Source organism: Stegostoma tigrinum, chromosome 21, assembly GCF_030684315.1.
Source record: "Stegostoma tigrinum isolate sSteTig4 chromosome 21, sSteTig4.hap1, whole genome shotgun sequence".
In the NCBI taxonomy this organism is placed as follows: domain Eukaryota; kingdom Metazoa; phylum Chordata; class Chondrichthyes; order Orectolobiformes; family Stegostomatidae; genus Stegostoma; species Stegostoma tigrinum.
In genome coordinates, this window is record NC_081374.1 from 14,328,773 (window position 1) to 14,350,262 (window position 21,490).

General features: G+C 46.9%; 1 protein-coding gene across 4 annotated transcripts in view; it reads right to left on the reverse strand.

The window, feature by feature from the left end:
• LOC125462834 (daf-12-interacting protein 1-like) overlaps positions 1-21,490 on the reverse strand; it is a 79,938-nt gene that overhangs the window by 35,544 nt on the left and 22,904 nt on the right. For all 4 annotated transcript variants that reach the window (XM_048553259.1, XM_048553258.1, XM_048553260.1 and 1 more), the window contains 4 exons: positions 6,140-6,370; positions 4,264-4,322; positions 1,108-1,247; positions 93-145 (listed from right to left, as the gene is read on the reverse strand). In XM_048553259.1, the coding sequence (XP_048409216.1) occupies positions 93-145; positions 1,108-1,247; positions 4,264-4,322; positions 6,140-6,370 (483 nt within the window). The remainder of the gene's footprint in view (positions 1-92; positions 146-1,107; positions 1,248-4,263; positions 4,323-6,139; positions 6,371-21,490) is intronic.

Below are 21,490 nucleotides of genomic sequence, written 5' to 3' on the forward strand. Positions count from 1 at the left end.
GTCCTGAAATATCGAGTCTGCTGCATTTCACAAGGAAAACCGAACTCCAAGACAATACTGACCTTCAGTGTGCTGCAAACAGCTTTCCCTACCTTTTTTGTAACTGATGAGCTTGGCAGCGTTGAAGAATCTCTTGGCACTGCATCTGGAACAAGCAATTTTTGGACAGTCTGAAAGCTGGTAATAATTTAGACAAACCATGCTGGTCGCAGCAGAACTCCACAGAGATAATAATTGACATTTAGACACAGCCACTCGCAACTAAACACCCCCCAACACTTCACAGGTCAAACTACAGACACTGAGGAAGGGGTGAGTGGAATGAGTGGTATATTTCAAGGAGTACTTATGATGTAGAGAGGTTAAGAAGTAAATGGGTGGAGAACAGTGGAGGAAAAGAGGATTGGGATCCAAAGTTAAACCAGAATGAGAAGAGAATACCTATCTACAGGTAACAGTGAGGGTGGGCAATGAAGGGGTCGGAAATTGCAGGTTGAGAGGGTGTGGGCAAGTGCCATTCCTAGTCCAAAACGCAGCAGTTGCAAATACGAAAGATATGTTTAATTGCTCAATCAACTTTTGCAAATTTGACATTGCAGAAAAACAAGAGATATTTTGTTGATGCTTTTCAGCTTTCAGATATTGGGATGAATGCAAGAATGCCAAATTTCACAGAGGCTGACACAGCCAGTCAGGAAATGAAAGGAGATGTTGCCTGCCCTTACTCACAAGAACCTGCAAGCTGCAACAAGATAATGACCAGGTCATCTGTGTTTTTTCATTCTGATGTTAATCGAGGGATAAATATTGACCAGGACACCAGAAATAACTCTCACACTCTCTTTCACCACACTGTCACACGATCTTTTATGTCCACCCCAGCTGGATAGGGCCTCATTCAAAAGACAACACATTCAATCATGAAGCATTTTGCATGTCAGCCCTGACTCTGCTCAGGTCTCTCGGAATGGGATTTGAACCCACTACCATCTGTAGTACAAAGTAAAAAGTAGGATAGCATGTACTAAGCTACAGTGGACACCGCGAAGAAACAGTCAGCAAACTGAGCCAGGCTAAACTAATACCAAGAGAAATGGAAACTCTCACCTTGCTCGGTGTTCTGGGATGACAGAGGTTTCACTGGGACACTCTCTTGGTTCTTGTGTGAAGAATCGCATAAACATTTGATGGTTTTCTCAGGTGGACAGAGCTTTTTCCTTTCATGAATCGGGTGGTCTCTGTTCTCCCTGTGGCCGAGGGCATTAAAAAAGGCGGACCACTAAGCAAACAGCAGCTGAAGAAGAGACATTTATCCTGCCTTCCAGTTCGACCCTATTCCTGATCTGTGCCAAAACTGATCAGGAATACTGACCCTTTAATGTACGCCTTGGCACCTACCTCCATGTCTAGACTTTTGACCACCCAACCTAATGAAGATGGCCTTTCGCGACTCGCCCACATACACGTTTGTGCTCCATGGAGCACTTCACGATTCTAAAAAATGTTATAGGAGCTACATAAGTAAGTTACTGCTGTCAGGGCACAAATCTCAATCCACAAACAGCACGGTCATAAGTTACCAAAGTGTGCAGCCAATGGACCAACGGCCAAGGAGTAAATCCGCTCATTACATACAAAAACATAGCAGATGAGGTCATTTGGTCCATCAAGCCCAGGCTGGCTCTTTGGCAGAGCTACTGATTACATTCTATACCCTCTGCTGTTGAATTAGTCGCACACACCCTGCTCTTTTCCTCGCAGGTTGTTTTTTAAACTTCTTCAAGTATTTTTGTAATTCCTTTGAATCTACTTTCACTGCTCTTTCGTGCAGCACATTCCAGGTCACAAAGTACATCTCTCTCTCTCTCTCTACCACCCCCGCAACCACCACCCCCCCCCCCGCCATCGTCTCCCAATTGGTCACTTCAACATTTATTTTAATCTATGACCGCTCCTCACTGACCCACTTGCTGGTTCTCCAGCACCTCCTCCCTTCCTTTTGATTTTTTTTATTGAACATAGTGAAGCAGTTGGCAGCCTCACTGGAAAAGGCCCGTGTGGTGTGCAGTTAACTCTGTAGAGACTGGGGAACCCAACCTGATGGACCAGGTTTTCCCAGTCCCAAATGCAATGCAGTGAGCCATGCTGAACATGTGCTGCTGGCACATGGTTGGTCAAGGACATGACCTCTAAGGAAGGCTGCAGAACTTGCGGGAGAAGACTGCAAGTAAGAAGAGACGGAGACGGAGACGGAGAGGGAGAGAGAGAGAGAGACACACACACAGACACACACACACACACACACACACACACACACACACACAGAGACACACACACAGACGGAGAGAGGGAGACAACTGTGACAAGACCTGATATAGGAACAGGTATCCCAGAATACCAAAGGTGACTGACACAATAAGATGACTCGAATTTACAGCCTGAATAAGGCCAGTCAGCCCAACTGTGCCAATTCTCTCTATAACATATTCATCCATTACTTCCCGAAAATTGGTATTCCTGGTCTTAACTGGTAAAATGATTCTATGTTCACGAACTCTGTGTAAAGCCATCTCCATTATATTATGTTTTCATACTACTTTAGATTGATGATCACTTGTGAATGATGCGATAGGCAGGGACATAGCCTTTCCCTGTACACCCCACTGAACTTATTCAAAGTTTGTTCAAAAACACTTCTAAATTTCCTGTGGTCTACAATGAGGTAAAGTCACAGGCTAGCTCTCATAACTTCCGATAACTGAGGTCAACCTGTTGTCTTTCATGTTCTTTCCAGACAAGACGGCCAAAACTGAAAACCACTGATAAACTAACCATTGCTCATTTTAGTAGCAGTAACATAGAAACAGCAGTAGGCCATTCGGTCTCTCGAGCCTGTTAACCTTTCAATGAGGTCCTGGCTGATCTGTAGCCTAGCTCCTTTGGCACATATCTCTTCATTACTTTGTGTAACAAAAAAAATCTCTCAGATTTAAATTAACAGCTGATCCAACATTCAGTGCCATTTGTGGAAGAGAGGTCCAAACATCTACCAGCTTTTCCGTGCAGAATTGCTTCCTTGCATCTCTCCTGAATGGTCTGGCCCTACTCCTCAGACTATGTCCCTAGTACTGGAGGGGAATGGAACAAATTAAATTAAAAACTCAAGGACTCTTACCCCCGCTACCATTCTTTTGTCACTCTATGGTGTGGATTTACCTTTGAAGTTTTACTCATCAAATTAAAGCAAAGTACTACAAATGCTGGGAATCTGAAATAAAAATAGAAAATGCTGTATTTGGAAGCAAAACATTAACTTTGATTCCCTCTCCATAGATTCTACTAGAGTTTCTCCAGCATTTTCTATGTTTTCCTCGATTTGCTTTGTGTACAATTTTTTTGAACTCTTGATGTTTTATCCTATCCCCACAAACGTGTCAGAGTTTTGGAGTAATATAACCAGCTCTGAGCTCAATTCCATGCCTCCCCACTCAGTGAGGTTGGAAGCTGATTTAGAACGTACAGTACAGAAATAGTGTTTAACAGGTTTGGGCCAATGTCTCCCAATGAAACCTCCCCCAACACTGTTCTTGATCACCAAACAGAATAGAGTCATAGAGATGTACAGCACAAAAAATAGACCCTTCAGTCCAACTCATCCATCCTGACCAGGTATCCTAAATTAATCTAGTCCCATTTGCCAGCATTTGGCCCATACCCTTCTAAACTCTTCCTATTCATGTATCCATTCAGATGCCTTTTAAATGCTGGTATTGTGCCCTTTCTTTCCCATCTCCCTCATATGCTGAAGTGGCTTTCTCCTCAAATGCATCAGAGCTATTCACCTCAACCATTCTGTAGGGTAGTGAGTTCCATATTTTCACCACTCTCTTGGCAACTGGGTTCCACCTGAATTCCTAATTGGATTCGTTCATCTCTGCCTTACATTTATAGCCCCTGGTCCCAGTCTCCCACATCACGTGAAACAACTTCTCGACATCCTCTTGGCCTCAGTCCTCTCTTCTCTTTTCTGAGGCCTGGAGCCCCAGCATGTTCAATCTTTCACAATCACCCTAAGATTTCACTTCCGGTGTCATTTTTAGTCAACCTTTCTCGGCCCAGGAAAAGAGCCGTATAGACCAGTCGCTCACACAATTCCTCCCGGGGACCGTGGAGAATGAGTTACTTGCTGGTCTGCTAGATCTCAAGGCTGCTCCACAAAACGCAACAGAATTTTACAACCGAGAAAGACTTCATCCTACGCACCGTTGGTGAACTTTCCCTTTTGCAGCCTTTACGGGATCATGAGCAGAACAATTATTTTTCTGTCAGTGTAAAACAAAAGAAAGGGTTAAGTGTATATTCGTAATCTCCACAGGACTGAATTCTGCTGCAGACTAACACAGGCACACACATGAAAATTTTATAGTCTTTTAACCATTACATAATCCACTATCAGTGCTCTAACTTCCAAGCAAGGAGATTTATCTTCTCTCTTTACAGCAGAGTGACATGCTTCTCCATTTAACAGCAGAACCAACAACAGCAACAATTTCTGAAAGGGTTAGAGAGGTTGCTCAGTGAGTGACTAAGACAAAAATGCAAACAAATTACAACCATCGTGTTTGCTGAAAAGTCAATAGCACAGAGCAAAGTAGATCGGTAAATAAATTTAGTTTTGGCTGACAATTCCTCAGACGCCGTATTAAATAGATTCCCTTTTCAACTTTTGTACATCAGTGCATCTTTTTTTAAATATGTTCTTGGTAGTTTATGTAGTCCCACAGTCAGAGTCACAGTTTGGAAAGTGCGACACCCAAAATAAACTAACCTCTCCCAATTAGAAACGAACCATGTCAGAATCGAACAGCGTAACATTGTCAACTCAACCCAGTTGGTTTAACCAGGCAGACATTGCTAAATGAGCTCGTGTGCATGGGTTTTAGAAGCCTCTTAAGTGAATCTCATAACCGTAGAATAAAGACAGAAGTTGCCGGAAAAACTCAGCAGGTCCTGCAGCGTCTGCAAAGGTTAAAAAAAATCAGAGTTAACGTTTCTGGTGACCATTCCTTAGAACTGATGGTGGCTGGGAAATGTGGGTGTATATGCAGAAAATAGGGAGGGGGTGGGGTAGGGAGTGAGTTTTAGTCTCATAACCGTATTCACTTTTTCTACTTGACCCACGTCGGAAGACAGGTCAGCGGAGTACTATCCTCTGTGTTAGGCTTTTGAGTGATTTTTGAGCAAGTTTGCATAATATTTTTTGGTGGTCCGCCCCAACGCCACTTTTCCCATAGACCCTGTTATTTCGATAGCACAATTTTCTATAACGCAATGTTGCACAGGAACACACCTATCACATAGCCGCAGAACCAACTGTATTAACATAACGTCAGTAACATTTATTATTTTATCCCCCCAAAAAAACCGCAAGAAATCATAATCTTGGGGCCCGGGAGTTATTAAGTTCTGCACTTGCAAATTCATCATTTGAAGGGGTTTTCGGGACTGGAATCCTTGCAGATATGAAGGAGAGACAGCATATCCAAAGTAACTGGATTAAGATAACACACAAATGGTCTTGTGAAATGTATACAATGGGCCCTGTGGAACTGAAGCAGATGGAGCTGCTTGTCTACAGACAGTTAGATAAGGTGTTGCCTTGAGGAATACTGAGAGAAGCCTCAATTCAAGGTCGCTCATAAGTCTGGTGCTGATCCTGGGAGAGAAAGGAAGGGCCTGACCACACACTCATCACACATTCCCATAATGTTACAACCCCCAGGGGAGCTGGATGAGTTGTTAAATAATAGCATGCCAAAAAGGGGGCTGAGTAAAGGGTCCGGACCCGAAACGTTGGCTTTCCTGCTCCTCTGATGCTGCTTGGCCAGCTGTGTTCCTCCAGTTCTACACTGATATCTCTGACTCCAGCATTGGCTGTTCTCACTAACTCTGAGTGAGTAACTCTATGTTTTCCTTTGTCCAGTGCAGAAGTCCCTGGGCTGCCTGGAGGCTCTCTCCCCACTGCTGTAAAACAATAAGCTCTTTGATTCATTAAGTGGACCTGGGAATCAAAGTCATTTATTTGGTCATTCCAGCCCATCAGCCCCATCACAGTCACCCTTCGACACTTTAACATTACCCGTTCCAGTTGGTTGCTGGCCATTGCTGATCGGACAATCTTTTCAGCAATGTCACGGCTGCGTTCCTTGCCATTCTCATCACTGCCGCCTTTGCAATGAGGAGTTTGCTTTTCCTTTGGTCTCTGGTCGGGAACCAGAGGGAGACTTTCGCCGTGTCCAGTTTCACCGTGCCCTTCACGATCACTTTGGAGACACCTTCTATAGACTAACTCCATCTCTTGGCTATGAGACTGCAGGATGGAGGGAGAGAGAGAGTGCAACAGGGAAAGAACACAGGGCTTAATATAAATATACACGGACACAGCCTCAAACAACAACAAAACATGCAGTTTTACCAGCTGCATCTCTGTGAAAATGACAGTGCGCAGAAGGCCACAGATTACTGAGGCTTTGCAGTTTGAGGGATCACACTCCAATGGCAGGTTGTACAAATCTGGCTCATGTTTCTTTGAGTGTGAAAGATTTGAGAGGTTGGTCTTGATGGAGCGCTTGACATATGGAAAGAATCTAAATAGTGTACACAGAGTAAACCATTACCTCTGGGGTAGGTGACGGGGCAAGAGATCAAGGGGAGACGGTTTTAGAATACGAACCAATTGACAAGATTAGGAAGAAACAAAAACAGGAAATAGCTGGAAAAGCTCAGCAGGGCTGGCAGCATCTGGAGAGAAATCAGAGTTTCGGGTCCAGTGACCCTTCCTTGGAACTGGTAGAGACTAGGCAAAGGTTGATATTTAAGCCAAAGGTGGAGAAGAGGGAGAGTAAATGATAGGTAGAGACAGAGCACAAAGAGAGAGAAAACCAGTTTGACAGACAAAGGAGACAAAGACCAGCCTGGGAGGATGAATAGCTGCTAATGGGACCTTTTAGTAGCTGACAATGGGTTCTGTGTAGGAGCAGCTCATGATAACAAGGCCTGGTATGTGGGCTAGGAGAAAGCATGCGAAAACATGCTCAAGACCTAAAGTTGTTCCACTCAATATTGAGTCAATATTGAGAAACGAACTTTGTAGTGAATGAAACCTTTGAAGAGCAGGTGTGCATGCTGGAATGGATAGAGATAGAGGAAGCTGATGTGCTGAAAATTTTGTCAAACATTAAGATTGACAAGTCGCCAGGCCCGGACCAGATTTGTCCTCGGCTGCTTTGGGAAGCGAGAAATGAAATTGCTTCGCCACTTGCGAAGATCTTTGCATCCTTGCTCTCCACTGGAGTCGTATCTGAGGACTGGAGAGAGGCAAATGTAATTCCTCTCTTCAAGAAAGGAAATAGGGAAATCCCCGGCAATTACAGACCAGTAAGTCTCACGTCTGTCGTCTGCAAGGTGTTAGAAAGGATTCTGAGGGATAGGATTTATGACCATCTGGAGGAGCATGGCTTGATCAAATACAGTCAACACGACTTTGTGAGGGGTAGGTCATGCCTCACAAACCTTATCGAGTTTTTTGAGGATGTGACTAGAAAAGTTGATGAGGGTCGAGCTGTGGATGTGGTGTATATGGACTTCAGTAAGGCATTTGATAAGGTTCCCCATGGTAGGCTCATTCAGAAGGTCAGGAGGAATGGGATACAGGGGAACTTAGCTGCTTGGATACAGAATTGGCTGGCCAACAGAAGACAGCGAGTGGTAGTAGAAGGAAAATATTCTGCCTGGAAGTCAGTGGTGAGTGGGGTTCCACAGGGCTCTGTCCTTGGGCCTCTACTGTTTGTAATTTTTATTAATGACTTGGATGAGGGGATTGAAGGATGGGTCAGCAAGTCTGCAGACGACACGAAGGTCGGAGGTGTCGTTGACAGTATAGAGGGCTGTTGTAGGCTGCAGCGGGACATTGACAGGATGCAGAGATGGGCTGAGAGGTGGCAGATGGAGTTCAACCTGGATAAATGCGAGGTGATGCATTTTGGAAGGTCGAATTTGAAAGCTGAGTACAGGATTAAGGATAGGATTCTTGGCAGTGTGGAGGAACAGAGGGATCTTGGTGTGCAGATACATAGATCCCTTAAAATGGCCACCCAAGTGGACAGGGTTGTTAAGAAAGCATATGGTGTTTTGGCTTTCATTAACAGGGGAATTGAGTTTAAGAGTCGTGAGATCTTGTTGCAGCTCTATAAAGCTTTGGTTAGACCGCACTTGGAATACTGCGTCCAGTTCTGGTCGCCGTATTATAGGAAAGATGTGGATGCTTTGGAGAGGGTTCAGGGGAGGTTTTCCAGGATGCTGCCTGGACTGGAGGGCTTATCTTATGAAGAGAGGTTGACTGAGCTTGGTCTCTTTTCATTGGAGAAAAGGAGGAGGAGAGGGGTCCTAATTGAGGTATACAAGATAATGAGAGGCATAGATAGAGTTGATAGCCAGAGACTATTTCCCAGGGCAGAAATGGCTAGCACGAGGGGTCATAGTTTTAAGCTGGTTGGTGGAAAGTATAGAGGGGATGTCAGAGGCGGGTTTACACAGAGAGTTGTGAGAGCATGGAATGCGTTGCCAGTAGCAGTTGTGGAAGCAAGGTCATTGGGGTCATTTAAGAGACTGCTGGAAATGCATATGGTCACAGAAATTTGAGGGTGCATACATGAGGATCAATGGTCAGCACAACATTGTGGGCTGAAGGGCCTGTTCTGTGCGGTACTGTTCTATGTTCTATGTTCTATGAGTCCAGAAGGCTGCAGGGTTCTCAAGCAGAAAACGAGGTGTTGTTCTTCCAGCTTGCACTAAGCTTCACTGCAGCAGTGCGGCAAGCCTGAGGTTAGATTAAATAACCTACAGTGTGGAAACAGGCCCTTCAGCCCAACAAGTCCACACCGCCCCTTGAAGCATCCCACCCAGACCCATCCCCCTATATCCCACACACCCCTGAACACGACAGGCAATTTAGCATGGCCAATCCACCTAACCTGCACATCTTTGCACTGTGGGAGGAAACTGGAGCACCCGGAGGAGACCCATGCAAACACAGGGAGAATTTGCAAACTCCATACAGACAGTCACCTGAGGCTGGAATTGAACCTGGGTCTGTGGCACTGTGAGGTTGCAGGGCTAAACACTGAGCCACCGTGCCGCCCCCAGAGATGGAGACGATGGTCAAAGAACAAGGTGGTGTGTTGAAGTGTGAAGCTGGCTGAACACAGCAGGCCAAGCAGCATCTCAGGAGCACAAAAGCTGACATTTCAGGCCTAGACCCTTCATCAGAGAGGGGGATGGGGTTAGGGTTCTGGAATAAATAGGGAGAGAGGGGGAGGTGGACCGAAGATGGAGAGAAAAGAAGATAGGTGGAGAGGAGAGTATAGGTGGGGGGGTAGGGAGGGGATAGGTCAGTCCAGGGAAGACGGACAGGTCAAGGAGGTGGGATGAGGTTAGTAGGTAGGAAATGGAGGTGCGGCTTGGGGTGGGAGGAAGTGATGGGTGAGAGGAAGAACAGGTTAGGGAGGCAGAGACAGGCTGGGCTGGCTTTGGGATGCAGTGGGGGGAGGGGAAGAGCTGAGCTGGTTGTGTGGTGCAGTGGGGGGAGGGGATGAACTGGGCTGGTTTTGGGATGCGGTGGGGGAAGGGGAGATTTTGAAGCTGGTGAAATCCACATTGATGCCATTGGGCTGCAGGGTTCCCAAGCGGAATATGAGTTGCTGTTCGTGCAACCTTCGGGTGGCATCATTGTGGCACTGCAGGAGGCCCATGGTGGACATGTCATCTAAAGAATGGGAGGGGGAGTTGAAATGGTTCGCGACTGGGAGATGCAGTTGTTTATTGCGAACCGAGCGGAGGTGTTCTGCGAAGCGGTCCCCAAGTCTTCGCTTGGTTTCCCCAATGTAGAGGTAGCCCTACCGGGTACAATGGATACAGTATACCACATTGGCAGATGTGCAGGTGAACCTCTGCTTAATATGGAAAGTCATCTTGGGGCCTGGGATAGGGATGAGGGTGGAGGTGTGGGGACAGGTGTTCACCTGCACATCTGCCAATGTGGTATAATGTATCCATTGTACCTGGTGTGGCTTCCTCTACATTGGGGAAACCAAGCGAAGACTTGGGGACCGCTTTGCAGAACACCTCCACTCGGTTCGCAATAAACAACTGCACCTCCCAGTCGCGAACCATTTCCACTCCCCCTCCCATTCTTTAGATGACATGTCCATCATGGGCCTCCTGCAGTGCCACAATGATGCCACCCGAAAGTTGCAGGAACAGCAACTCATATTCCGCTTGGGAACCCTGCAGCCCAATGGTATCAATGTGGACTTCACCAGCTCAAAATCTCCCCTTCCCCCACCACATCCCAAAACCAGCCCAGTTCGTCCCCTCCCCCCACTGCATCACAAAACCAGCCCAGCCTGTCTCTGCCTCTCTAACCTGTTCTTCCTCTCACCCATCCCTTCCTCCCACCTCAAGCCGCACCTCCATCTCCTACCTACTAACATCATCCCACCTCCTTGACCTGTCCGTCTTCCCTGGACTGACATATCCCCTCCCTAACTCCCCACCTAAACTCTCCTCTCCACCTATCTTCTTTTCTCTCCATCTTCGGTCCGCCTCCCCCTCTCTCCCTATTTATTCCAGTTCCCTCACCCCATCCCCCTCTCTGATGAAGGGTCTAGGCCCGAAACGTCAGCTTTTGTGCTCCTGAGATGCTGCTTGGCCTGCTGTGTTCATCCAGCTTCCCACTTTATTATCTTGGATTCTCCAGCATCTGCAGTTCCCATTATCACTGGTGTGTTGAAGTGGCAGGCAACTGGAAGTTCAGGGTGATTTTTGCAGGCAGAATGTAGGTCTTCTGCAAAGCGGTCACCCAGTCTACTCTTTGTCTCCCCAGGAGGCCACATTGTGGGCACTGAATGCAATTGACTGAGTGAATCCCTCATGCTCTGAATCCACCAACAATCGCAGGTATCTCCATAACGTTCAACGTTCCACAGACAGCTGCTCTCGCTGCATCCTGAGACCTACGCTCAGTGCCATGTGGCCTCACATGCACACTCTTGACCTCTCTCCAACAGCATCGCATCAGATTGGCTCAGGGCTGTACCAATCCTGCAGTTCCACTTCATCCTCCAGTTCATTCGTCGTTTTAACCAGAAATCTTTACTTTTCCTTTCTAGCATCAAGGCCCACAAGATGCAACAACCCAGAGATACCCGTAGGCCTCTGGAACCTTCCTCTACGCCCTTTCCCTCTGACTCCATCCTCTCCCCCAAACCCTCCACCTGACAGATATTCACCATTCCTCCTAACCTTCTGCGCTCCGATGCTGAGGGTTCTGTACTCAGCAAAGGTCTCAGCTTTATCACTCTGCATCCCCACCCTAACAAATTTCGGGCAAAGACTCTTCTTCCATTGTCTTCACCTCCGTTCCCATTTCTTTGCACAAGAGTCCTTTCCCTGTCCCACAAACTCTTTTCAACTAGCTCCAATACTCTCCCTCCACCTCGGCCCCTCCTTCTGGCCTTTTACCTACACTCCATCCGTTCATTCAGAATTTTTGATGTGATATTGGTTGCCTCAATTGCTCTGAACACCCCCCCCTCACAAAATCCAACCTATTTCCCTCCAAACTGACTGCACTCCATCCATTTAGATCTAACCATGACTTTGTCATTGAGCCAGTCGATAAGGGTGGTGCTGTTGCAGTCTGGCATTTGACCTCTGCCTTGCAGAGGCTGAGCGCCAACTCTCAGATACCTCCTTCTACCTTTGCCGGACCATGACCTCACCATGGTACATCAGGCCATTGTATATACTACAGTCGCTAACCTCAATTCGCCTAGAGATCTTCCCTCTACGGCCTCCAAGCTGATAGACCCCAGCCCCGTGCAGCTCGCTTCTAACTCCTTTGAAAAATCCACAAACAGGACTGTCTGGGCAGAACCACCCAGCTCCTGCCCCACAGTGCTCATCTCTTCCTACCTTGCCTCAGTCTTTTCTCCCCGGTCCAGCCCCTGCCCATGTACATCTGTGATTCCTCTAACACTCTACGCCAGCTACAGAATTTCCAGTTTGCCAGTTCCAGGTACCTTTTTACCATGGACATGCAATCCCTTTACACATCCACCCACCACCAGGATGGTCTCAGGACTCCCCGCCTCTTTCTGAAGCAAAGGACTGAACTGTCCCCAATTACAACCACTTGGCTGAACTCATACTCACCCTCAACAGCTTCTCTTTTAACTACTCTCAATTTCTTCAGGTCAGAGGGGTGGCCAGGGGTACCTGCAATGGGTCCTAGTTATGCATGTCTCTTCGTGGGAACAGTCCTACTCCAGCCCCGATCCTCAACACTTTCTCCGATAGATCAATGATATCATCGGTGCTGCCTCCGTCTCTCATCCAGAATTGGAAGAGTTCATCAATTTCGTTTCCAATTTCCACTCTGCCCTCATCTTCTCCAGACTATCTCTGACTCCTCCCTTCCTTTCCTCAACATATTAGTTTCCTTAAAAACCTAAAGAACTGCGGATGCTGTAAATCAGGAATAAAAACAGAAGTTGCTTGAGCAGATAACACGGTGTGAAGCTGGATGAACACAGCAGGCCAAGCAGCATCAGAGGAACAGGGAAGTTGACATTTCGGGTCGAGACCTTGAAGGGTCCCGATCCAAAACGTCAGCTTTCCTACTCCTCTGATGCTGCTTGGCCTGCTGTGTTCATCCAGCTTCACACCGTGTTATCTCAGATTCTCCAGCATCGGCAGTTCCTACTATCTCAGTTGCTGCAGCAGGTCTGGCAGCATCTGTGAAGAAAAAGATCAAGAGTTAATGTTTTGGCACTGATATTTTCTTCACAGATGTGTCAGACGAGCTGAGCTTTTGCAGCAACTTCTGTTTATATCAGTTTCCATTTCTGGGGATAGAATGGCCAACATAATATCCACCATAAACCCACTGACTCCCACAGCTACCAGGACTTTACATCTCAAACCCTGCTTCCTGTAAAGACTATCCCATTCTCTCAGTTCCTCCGCCTCCATTGCATATGTTCTGATGAGGCCAACTTCGACAGGGGAGCCTCTGAGTTGTCCACCTTCTTCCTCAGCCAAGATTCCCCAGCTCCATGGTCAACAGGGCCCTCAGTCAGGTCTGACCCACCTCCTGAACATCCACCCTCACCTCCTGTTGTCCCTCCCACAACAACGATAGGGTTCCACTTGTCATCATCTACCATCCTACCAGCATCAACATCCAGAAGATCATCAAGATGCCATCTCCGCCACCTCCTGTAAGATGCCACCAGCAGACACATATACCCCTCCCCTCCCTTGTCCGCCTTCCACATTCCTTCTGGGACATCCCAGTCCACAATTCCTTCACCCCGCGCCCCCCCCCAACTCTCCCACACCCCCGCAACCCAGCGGCACCTTCCCCTGCAAAACCTGCCCATTTACTTCCTCCCTCCTCAGTATCCAAGGGCCCAGGTGAAGCAGCACTTTACCTGCATTTCTCACAATCTAGCCTACCGTATTCACTGCTCACAATGTGGTCTCCTCCACATTGGGGAAAGTGAAACGTAGACTGCGGGACTGCTTCACGGAACATCTATATTCTGCTCATAAAAAAGGCCATGCACCTCCAGTTTCCTGCCACTTTAACACACCACCCTGGCCAAGATCTCTGTCTCTGGTTTGCTGCAGAAAAGGGAGGGGAGGGGAATATGTGTCTGGTGGCGGCTTTTCGCTGGAGATGGTGGAAATGGCAGCTTATGATCCCCTTGATGTTGATGCTGGTGGGATGGTAGGTGAGAGCAAGATGGTGGGCCTTATCGTAGTTGTGGGAGGGAAGAGAGGGGGTGAGGGCTGAAGTGCAGGAGATGGGTCAGACCCAACTGAGGACCCTTTTACTATGGTGCTGGGGAATCCTCAATCAAGGGAGAAGGAGGGCATTTCATAGAACATAGAACATTACAGCACAGTACAGGCCCTTCAGCCATCAATGTTGTGCCGACCTGTCATACCGATCTCAAGCCCATCTAACCTACACTATTCTATGTACGTCCATATGCTTATCCAATGACGACTTAAATGTACCTAAAGTTGGCGAATCTACTACCGTTGCAGGCAAAGCGTTCCATTCCCTTACTACTCTCTGAGTAAAGAAACTACCTCTGACATCTGTCCTATATATTTCACCCCTCAATTTAAAGCTATGCCCCTTCGTGCTCGCCGTCACCATCCTAGGAAAAAGGCTCTCCCTATCCACCCTATCTAACCCTCTGATTATTTTATATGTTTCAATTAAGTCACCTCTCAACCTTCTTCTCTCTAATGAAAACAGCCTCAAGTCCCTCAGCCTTTCGTCGTAAGACCTTCCCTCCATACCAGGCAACATCCTAGTAAATCTCCTCTGCACCCTTTCCAAAGCTTCCACATCCTTCTTATAATGCGGTGACCAGAACTGTACACAATACTCCAAGTGCAGCCGCACCAGAGTTTTGTACAGCTTCACCATAACCCCTTGGTTCTGGAACTCGATCCCTCTATTAATAAAAGCTAAAACACTGTATGCCTTCTTAACAGCCCTGTCAACCTGGGTGGCAACTTTCAAGGATCTGTGTACATAGACACCGAGATCTCTCTGCTCATCTGCACTACCAAGAATCTTACCATTAGCCCTGTACTTTGCCTTCTGGTTACTCCTACCAAAGTGCATCACCTCACACTTGTCTGCATTAAACTCCATTTTCCACCTCTCAGCCCAGCTCTGCAGCTTATCTATGTCTCTCTGCAACCTATAGCATCCTTCGTCACTATCCACAACTCCACCGACCTTAGTGTCGTCTGCAAATTTACTAACCCATCCTTCTACGCCCTCATCCAGGTTATTTATAAAAATGACAAACAGCAGTGGACCCAACACCGACCCTTGCGGTACACCACTAGTAACTGGTCTCCAGGATGAACATTTCCCATCAACTACCACCCTCTGTCTTCTTTCAGCAAGCCAATTTCCGATCCAAACTGCTATATCTCCCATTCCTCCACATTTTGTACAATAGCCTATTGTGGGGAACCTTATCGAACGCCTTGCTGAAATCCATATACACCACATCAACCGGTTTACTCTCATCTACCTGTTTGGTCACCTTCTCAAAGAACTCAATGAGGTTTGTGAGGCACGACCTTCCCTTCACAAAACCGTGCTGACTATCCCTAATCAATTTATTCTTTTCTGGATGATTATAAATCCTATCCTTTATAACCTTTTCCAACACTTTACCAACAACTGAGGTAAGGCTCACTGGTCTATAAATACCAGGGTTGTCGCTACTCTCCTTCATGAACAGGGGAACCACATTTGCTATCCTCCAGTCATCTGGCACTATTCCTGTAGACAATGACGAGTTAAAGATCAATGCCAAAGGCTCGGCAATCTGCTCCCTGGCTTCCCAGAGGATCCAAGGATAAATCCCATCCGGCCCAGGGGACTTATCTATCTTCACCCTCTGAAGGATTTCTAATACCTCTTCCTTGTGAACCTCAATCCCACCTAGTCTAGTAGCCTGTATCTCAGTATTCACCTCGACAACATTGTCTTTTTCTAGAGTGAATACTGTTGAAAAATATTCATTTAGCGCTTCCCCTATCTCATCTGACTCCATACACAACTTACCACTACTATCCTTGATTGGCCCTAATCTTACTTTCGTCATTCTTTTACTCCTTAAATACTTATAGAAAGCCTTAGGTTTTACCCTGATCCTATCTGCCAACAACTTCTCATGTTTCCTCCTGGCTCTTCTGAGCTCTCTCTTTAGGTCTTTCCTGGCTACCTCATAGCCCTCAAGTGCCCTATCTGAGCCTTCACATCCCATCCTAACATAAGTCTTCTTCTTCCTCTTGACCAGAGATTCCACCTCCTTCGTAAACCACGGCTCCCGCACTCTACAGCTTCCTCCCCGCCTGACAGGTACATCCTTATCTAGGGCACACAGGAGCTTTTCCTTGAATAAGCTCCACATTTCTAATATGCCCATCCCCTGCAGTTTCCTTCCCCATCCTATGCTCCCCAAATCTTGCCTAATCTCATCGTAATTGCCTTTCCCCCAGCTATAACTCTTGCCCAGTGGTATACACCTATCCCTTTCCATCACTAAAGTAAACATAACAGAATTGTGATCGCTATCACCAAAGTGCTCACCTACTTCCAAATCTAACACCTGGCCAGGCTCATTACCCAGTACCTAATCTAATGTGGCTTCGCCCCTTGTTGGCCTATCTACATACTGTGTCAGGAAGCCCTCCTGCACACACTGGACAAAAACTGACCCATCTATAGTACTTGAACTATAGTGTTCCCAGTCAATATTTGGAAAGTTGAAGTCCCCCCTGACAACTACGCTGTCTCTCTCACTCCTATCGCAATCATCTTTGCTATCCTTTCCTCTACATCTCTGGAACTATTCGCAGGCCTATAGAAAACTCCCAACAGGGTGACCTCTCCTTTCCTGTTTTTAACCTCAGCCCATACTACCTCAGTTGATGAGTCCCCAAACATCCTTTCTGCAACTGTAATACTGTCCTTGACTAACAATGCCACACCTCCGCCCCTTTTACCATCTTCTCTGTTCTTAGTGAAACATCTAAATCCCGGAACCTGCAACAAACATTCCTGTCCCTGCTCTATCCATGTCTCCGAAATGGCCACAACATCGAAGTCCCAGGTACCAATCTATGCTGCAAGTTCACCCACCTTATTCCGGACGCTCCTGGCATTGAAGTAGACACACTTCAAACCAACTTCTTGCTTGCCGGTGCCATCTTGCTTCCCTGAAACTTTATTTCGGACCACCCTACTCTCAATATTTTCTACAGTCGAACTACAATTTTGGCGCCCATTCCCCTGCTGAATTAGTTTAAACCCACCCAAATAGCCTTAGCAAATTTCCCCCCCAGGATATCGGTACCCCTCTGGTTCAGGTGAAGACCATCTTGCTTGTAGAGGTCCCACCTACCCCAGAAAGAGCACTAATTATCCAAGAATCCAAAGCCCTCCCTCCTGCACCATCCCTGTAGCCACGTGTTCAACTCCTCTCTCTCCCTATTCCTCGCCTCACTAGCACGTGACACAGGCAACAAACCAGAGACAACAACTCTGTTCGTCCTAGCTCTCAGCTTCCATCCTAGCTCCCTGAATTTCTGCCTTAAATCCCCGTCTCTCTTCCTACCTATGTCATTGGTGCCAATGTGGACCACGACTTGGGGCTGCTCTCCCTCCCCTTAAGGATCCCAAAAACATGATCAGAGACATCACGCACCCTGGCATCTGGGAGGCAACACACCAACCGTGAGTCTCTCTCGTCCCCACAGCACCTCCTATCTGTCCCCCTAACTATGGAGTCCCGAATGACTAATGCTCTGCTCCTCTTCCCCCTTCCCTTCTGAGCAGCAGGGACAGACTCTGTGCCAGAGACCCGTGCCCCACTGCTTTCCCCTGGTAAGTCGTCCCCCCCAACAATATCCAAAACGGTATACTTATTGTTGAGGGGAATGGCCACAGGGGATCCCTGCACTGCCTGCCGGTTCCCTTTCTGTCCCCTGACCGTAACCCATCTGCCTTTTTCCTGTGAGGAGTGACTACCTCCCTGTAACTCCTCTCAATAACCCCCTCTGCCTCCCGAATGATTCGAAGTTCATCCAGGTCCAGCTCCCATTCCCTAATGCGGTTTTCATGGAGCTGGAGTTGGGTGCACTTCCCGCAGATGTGGTCAGCAGGGACACGAGTGGTGACCCTTACCTCCTGCATTCTGCAGGAGGAACATTCAACTGCCCTGACCTCCATTCCCATTATTCTAAATTCCCAAAGAGACTATTGAAAAATAAAGAATAAAAAATAAACTAGTTACCTTACCAATCTGGCGCAGAGAACCTTTTTTTATTGGTTAGAGGAGGAGGATGGGTGGGAGACACTACCCGGGTAGTGTTTCAGGTAACACAACCACACAAATATATTACCTCACTCACTCACCAGTCCCGTGTCGGCTCCTGCTCAGCGTCCCTCCACCTATTCACGAGTTAAGCTTTTTATAGATTCAAAAACAGTGACTCACCGGCTTCCCGACAGGCTCCTGCTCCAAGCTCCCACTGGCGCTGCTGCTGCAACCAGAATTTCGGAGGCTCCCTTGTCAAAATGGGCATTTTCAGAACAAATGCCATGAAAACAGAGGGACAGGGAGAACAGAATATACATTTTTACAGGTGTGAGAGTCAGTAGGTTTATAGTGGATATTAGTGGCCAGCCTATCCCCAGAAATGGAAACAGGGATGTCGAGGAAGAGAAGGCAGGAGTCAGAGATGGGCCAGATGAATGTAACAGTGGGGTGGAAATCGGAAGTGAAATAGGCAAACTTTTCCAATCAGGGATGACAGAGGGAAGCAGCACCGATGATATCATCAATGTACTGGAGAAAGAGCTGTGGATGGGAGCTGGAGTAGGATTGGAGCAAGGAATGTTCCACACACCCGACAAAAAGTCAGGCATAACGGGGGCCAATGCTGCTACCCACAGCCACTCCTTAGATCTGAAGCAAGAGACAGGAGTTAAAAAACAAGTTGGTGAGGGTGAGGATGAGCTCAGCCAGGTGCAGGAGGGTGGTGGATGGGGATGGTTCAGGCCTTTATTCCAGGAAGAAGCAGGGAGCCCTGAGACTTTGCTGATGGGGGATTAGAAGATTATGAAGCATTGTTTTCACACATACAGTAACAAAACTGTTGCATACTCTTCCCAAAATGCCATGCTGCTAGAGGAATTAGCACGTTCAAGGTTGAGATCCACACAATTTTATTTGTAAGGTGATTGAAGGATGCAAAACTGAGATATACAGAAGGAACATCATTTCAAAGAATTCAACTGTGATACCAATTGTTCACAGCAAACCTTTTCATAGCACAGAGCAAAGGATCATTATCTGGCTAAAGTAATAACTCAATAGTCCAAAACAGTTCACATGTCGTATGCTAGGTTACAGAACAGAATGACAGCCAACTGTCTCTACCCCTTTCGGCTTCTTCAATGAGTCGATGCTAGCGCTCCAGCCAGCAATCATGCAAGCTAAGATTTCTCCTCAGGCTCTTCTATTCTCTTCATATGTCCAAATGTGTTGGTCACAAAAGACCAATCACTTTGGTTCACACTGTGCCATTCCTGCTTTCCCAGCATGCTGAATTATCTTGAGCTCAGTTGGCACTTCCTACTGTTTCATGAAGCCAACACAGATATGGGAAGGTTGTGCAAATTCCCACCTCACCCAAGGTGGAATTGAACCCTGGGTCCCTGGTATTATGAGGCTGCAGTGCTAACCCCTGGGCCACCCTGGATAAATTTGTCTGTTTCCTCCTGCTCTCTCTGGTCTAAGCTGGTCACTTCTGTCACATTTATGGCCCTCTCACAGACAACAGCACTGCCGCTGGACTACAAATCCAGAGATACAGGTAATGTCCGGGGGACCTGGCCTCAAAACCTACCATGACAAATGCTGGAATTTGAACTCAATAACTATCTGGAATTAAAAGATAACTATATGGAATTAAAAATGTAATGATGACCATGTCGATTATAGGGGAAAAACCCATCTGGTTCACTCAAGTTCTTCAGGGAAGGAAATCTGCCATCCTTACTTGGTCTGGTCAACATGTGACTCTAGGCCCACAGTGACGTGGTTGACTCTAAACTGCCCTACTAATGGCCCAGCAAGCCACTCAGTTGTGACATTGCTACATAGTCTGTAAACATGAGATTAAACTGGACAGATCACCTGGTTTTCTGATGAAGGGTCTAGGCCCAAAACATCAGCTTTTGTGCTCCTAAGATGCTGCTTGGCCTGCTGTGTTCATCCAGCTCCACACTTTGTTATCATCTGGCAATGAGCTACGCATTAGGAACAGCAACTGTTTGTGTGTTTACCTAAAGCACTTAATCACAATGGCTCAGGAAGGCAGGTCACTTCCACTTTCTCAGGAACATCAGGGAAGGGCAAGAAATGATGGCCCAGCCAACGATGCCCATGTCCCATGAGTGAATTACAAACAAAACAGCAACTGCTGATGTGGCTCACAGGTTTCAGTTATAAATCTCAGGAACTTCTCTAACCTCTCATCTCATTTGCACAAGGTCGACCTGGATATGCAATTTGGGAGAATTATTCATCTGACAGCATTTCTAATTATTACTAATATTGGGCACCATTAAAAATTCACTCACTTCACAGCATCAAAAATAGAATCTTAACTTTAAAGCATATTCATCAATGAATAAGAAAATAATTATGGAAGCAGGCGATTTGGCCCATCGAGTCCAGACTGACCTTCCGAACAGCATCCCAACCAGATTCATCCCTCCCTACCCTATCCCTGTAACCCTGCATTTCCCATGGCCGATCTACTTAACCTGCACATCTTTGGATGGTGGGTGGAAACTGGAGCACTCAGGAATCCCACGCAGACATGGGAAGGCTGTGCAAATTCCCACCAGGCAGTCGCCCCAAGGTGGAATTGAACCCTGGGTCCCTGGCATTATGAGGCTGCAGTGCTAATCCCTGTGCCACCCTGGATAAATTTGTTTCAATATTTTGAGGAAAACACATCTTCTATCGTAGTAATACTTATTCATTGTGGGCTGTTCAATAACAGCCATCGTCAACATTCACTCCCTCTATCTCCGACACTTAGTAACAGCATTGTGTACAATCAGCAAGATGCACTGCAGTAACTTATCAGCCTTCCTACTGCACTTTACAAACCTGTCACCTCTACCAGCGAGGAAAACAAGGGTAACAGAAACAGGGGAATACCACCCTTTCCTCCAAGCTACTCACCAACCTGATTTGGAAGTATATCATCATCCCTTCACTGTCACTGGATCAAAATCCTGGAACTCCCTCACTAACAGCATTGCGGATCTACTTGCATCATGGTGACTAGCAGTCCAACGCAGCAGTTCAATACCACCCTCTAAAGGGCAACGAGGGGAAGGCAACAAATGCAGGCTTAGCCAGTGACACCCACATCCTATAAAAGAGTTTATAAAAAGCAGGTGAGTTCCGAAGGGTCCAGGCCCAAAACGTCAGCTTTCCTGCTTCTCTGATGCTGCCTGGCCTGCCGTGTTCATCCAACTCTACACCTTGTTATCTCAGACTCCAGCATTGGCCGTTCCTACTATCTCTGAGCTGTCTCTTGTGTCTTGGTCAATAATTATTCCTCTGCCATCAAAACTCAAGAGCAAACTTCTGGTGATTGCATTGTTGCTTGTGGGAGCTTGCTGTGCACTAATTGGCTGCCACATTTCCTGGTGACTACATTCCTGGATTGGATGAGATTGGAAGATAGCAAATGTAACTCCTTCATTCAAAAAGGGAGTGAGGCAGAAAACACAAAACTT